The following is a 2097-nucleotide window of genomic DNA, read 5'->3' on the forward strand; positions in this document are numbered from 1 at the left end:
TACTTATTTTTGTCCAGCTTTAACATCAGTATCGATATCGGTTATCGGCTACATGAGTTTTAAAATATCGGGATATCGGATATCGGCCAAAATCCCAATATTGTGCATCCCTAATTATAATATATAATAATATATTAGGTTTAATCAAAATTTTATTTCTTATTAGGTCAATATACATTCATAATTTAGGAAATTTATATATTTTTGACTTAATTTAAGCTAAAATTACAGTTTTCTATAAAATCAGAAATAGAACAAAAAAAACTGATGCTTTCAGCTTTAAACATTAGAGCAATTTCTTTTGAAAAAAAGAAAACTGGTATCCAATCTCAATATGGATTTTTCAAACTGGGCACCGTTTCATTCACAACACCTGTCCATTCAACCAGGAATCAGAATCAGAAATACTTTAATAATCCCAGGGAGAAATTACTTTCATTACATTACTCCATCTGTAATAGAGTGACTATAGGACCAGTTTGATGGAACACTATTTCATACTATATATATTCAGGGGGTCCCCGCTCCATCTCACCATCAGTTTGGGGATCCTTGGCCTGGAAAACGTTGAAAACCCCTGAACTAGATGAAAGATTTAGGCAGATGCAGCAGCATATATGAGCCTGGGTGTGTATTGACCCTGTATGCATTAGAGAAAATCGTTTTCTTTTTTGAGCTTCTGCACCAGTTCTTGTTTTAAAACATCCTTGACTTTGTGTATGGCATTATTATAACTTTCTATTAAAAAAAACATCTCTTAAGACAAATTAAATGAAGGCTAAATCAATGTCTGTGATGTTTAAAAGCTATGTTAGTTGTTCTGTTTGTTTAGGACGTTGGTTGGAGGAACTGTCCTGCTCAGCATGTCCACTCTGGCTGAGCTACCCTTTCCTCCATCCCCTGCGCTGTCTGACAGCCACAGACAGCCCACAGGAGTCATACTGCAGGTCAGTACTACCAGGATACACACGCCTTTGACTTATCATATTACCTTCTCATGTGTTATAATTTGTTGTTGCAGCTTGAATTTGAAGAGCAGTATGAGTGGGAATACCAAAGACCCATCGCCCTCCCTGAGTCAATCACCTTCACTCAGCCTTGTGATGAAGTTCAAAGTAAAATGTTGAATGTTTCCAAAAAGCATTGCATCTGTTTGTAAGTTGGCGACGTTTGGTAACTAATTCTGAATAACAGGAGTTTAACGTATCTTCTTTCTGTTTTTTTTTTACAAAAAAAATGTTTTCTTTGCATTTTCAGCCTGAAAGAAACTGAGAGGTCTTTCCTTTGGAGCAAACGTGACTGTGCAGATAAAACCAATACCTTCCTACACCTTCTGCTCAGTGGAGTCCCCCGGTGGCAGCCAGAAGACTTAACAGAAATCTATACTGTGGTAGATAAATGGCTCATCCATCTGCCAGAGGAGGCTCTTTTCCTGCTTACTCCCAGGTAATATCAGGGTTCGTAAACCTTTTCCAAAGTCAAAATCAAGCACTTTTCAAGCACTTTCAAGATCCATTTTAAAACTTTTTCCAGCATCTTACACCACCGTAAATTACATACCAATACATAGTCAAAATGATTACTCAGATGATAAAAAAAAAATTACTCCTCTGCCATGGCGTAGTAATATAACCAACCAGAGGGTGTCGCAATTCAGTATTATCAGTAGAGTTATCAATGCTGTTTTAAGGTCTGGGCCTGCCAATGAATTAAAACTTTGTTTTGTTTTGTTTTTTTTGAAACGTTGGCGAGGCGGTAGCGTGAGTTTGGCGAGGCGGCCGCCTCGCCAAGATAGTACTGCGGGAAACACTGCAATACTAACATTACATTATCACACCGTACTCTCAGTCACTCAGTAACTTAGCCTTTGAATGCAGCTGTTGGATGCATCGATCCAACAGCCGACGATCCGATGCATCGACACGTCCGCAAGAGAATCGATTCATTTTTTTTTTTCTCTGGTCTATTTTTATCCATTTGCTCCTGGGCGTAATTCTCCCTCCCGTGCTGCGGGGGTGCTAAACCTATTTTGCCCTCCTACCTCGCTTCCTGGTTATACTCTTACAGCAGTGTGTTGCAGTGAGCTTGATGCAGACA

At 38.9% G+C, this 2097-nt stretch overlaps 1 protein-coding gene across 1 annotated transcript in view; it reads left to right on the forward strand.

Annotated features, from left to right (window-relative positions):
* Positions 1-2097, forward strand: part of pik3c2g (phosphatidylinositol-4-phosphate 3-kinase catalytic subunit type 2 gamma) — a 48173-nt gene that overhangs the window by 27338 nt on the left and 18738 nt on the right. Inside the window, exons 11-13 of the mRNA XM_015387358.1 lie at positions 833-947; positions 1022-1155; positions 1258-1446. Coding sequence (XP_015242844.1) covers positions 833-947; positions 1022-1155; positions 1258-1446 — 438 coding nt within the window. The remainder of the gene's footprint in view (positions 1-832; positions 948-1021; positions 1156-1257; positions 1447-2097) is intronic.

Source organism: Cyprinodon variegatus, unplaced genomic scaffold (genome assembly GCF_000732505.1).
Source record: "Cyprinodon variegatus isolate N-32 unplaced genomic scaffold, C_variegatus-1.0 Scaffold392, whole genome shotgun sequence".
In the NCBI taxonomy this organism is placed as follows: Eukaryota; Metazoa; Chordata; class Actinopteri; order Cyprinodontiformes; family Cyprinodontidae; genus Cyprinodon; species Cyprinodon variegatus.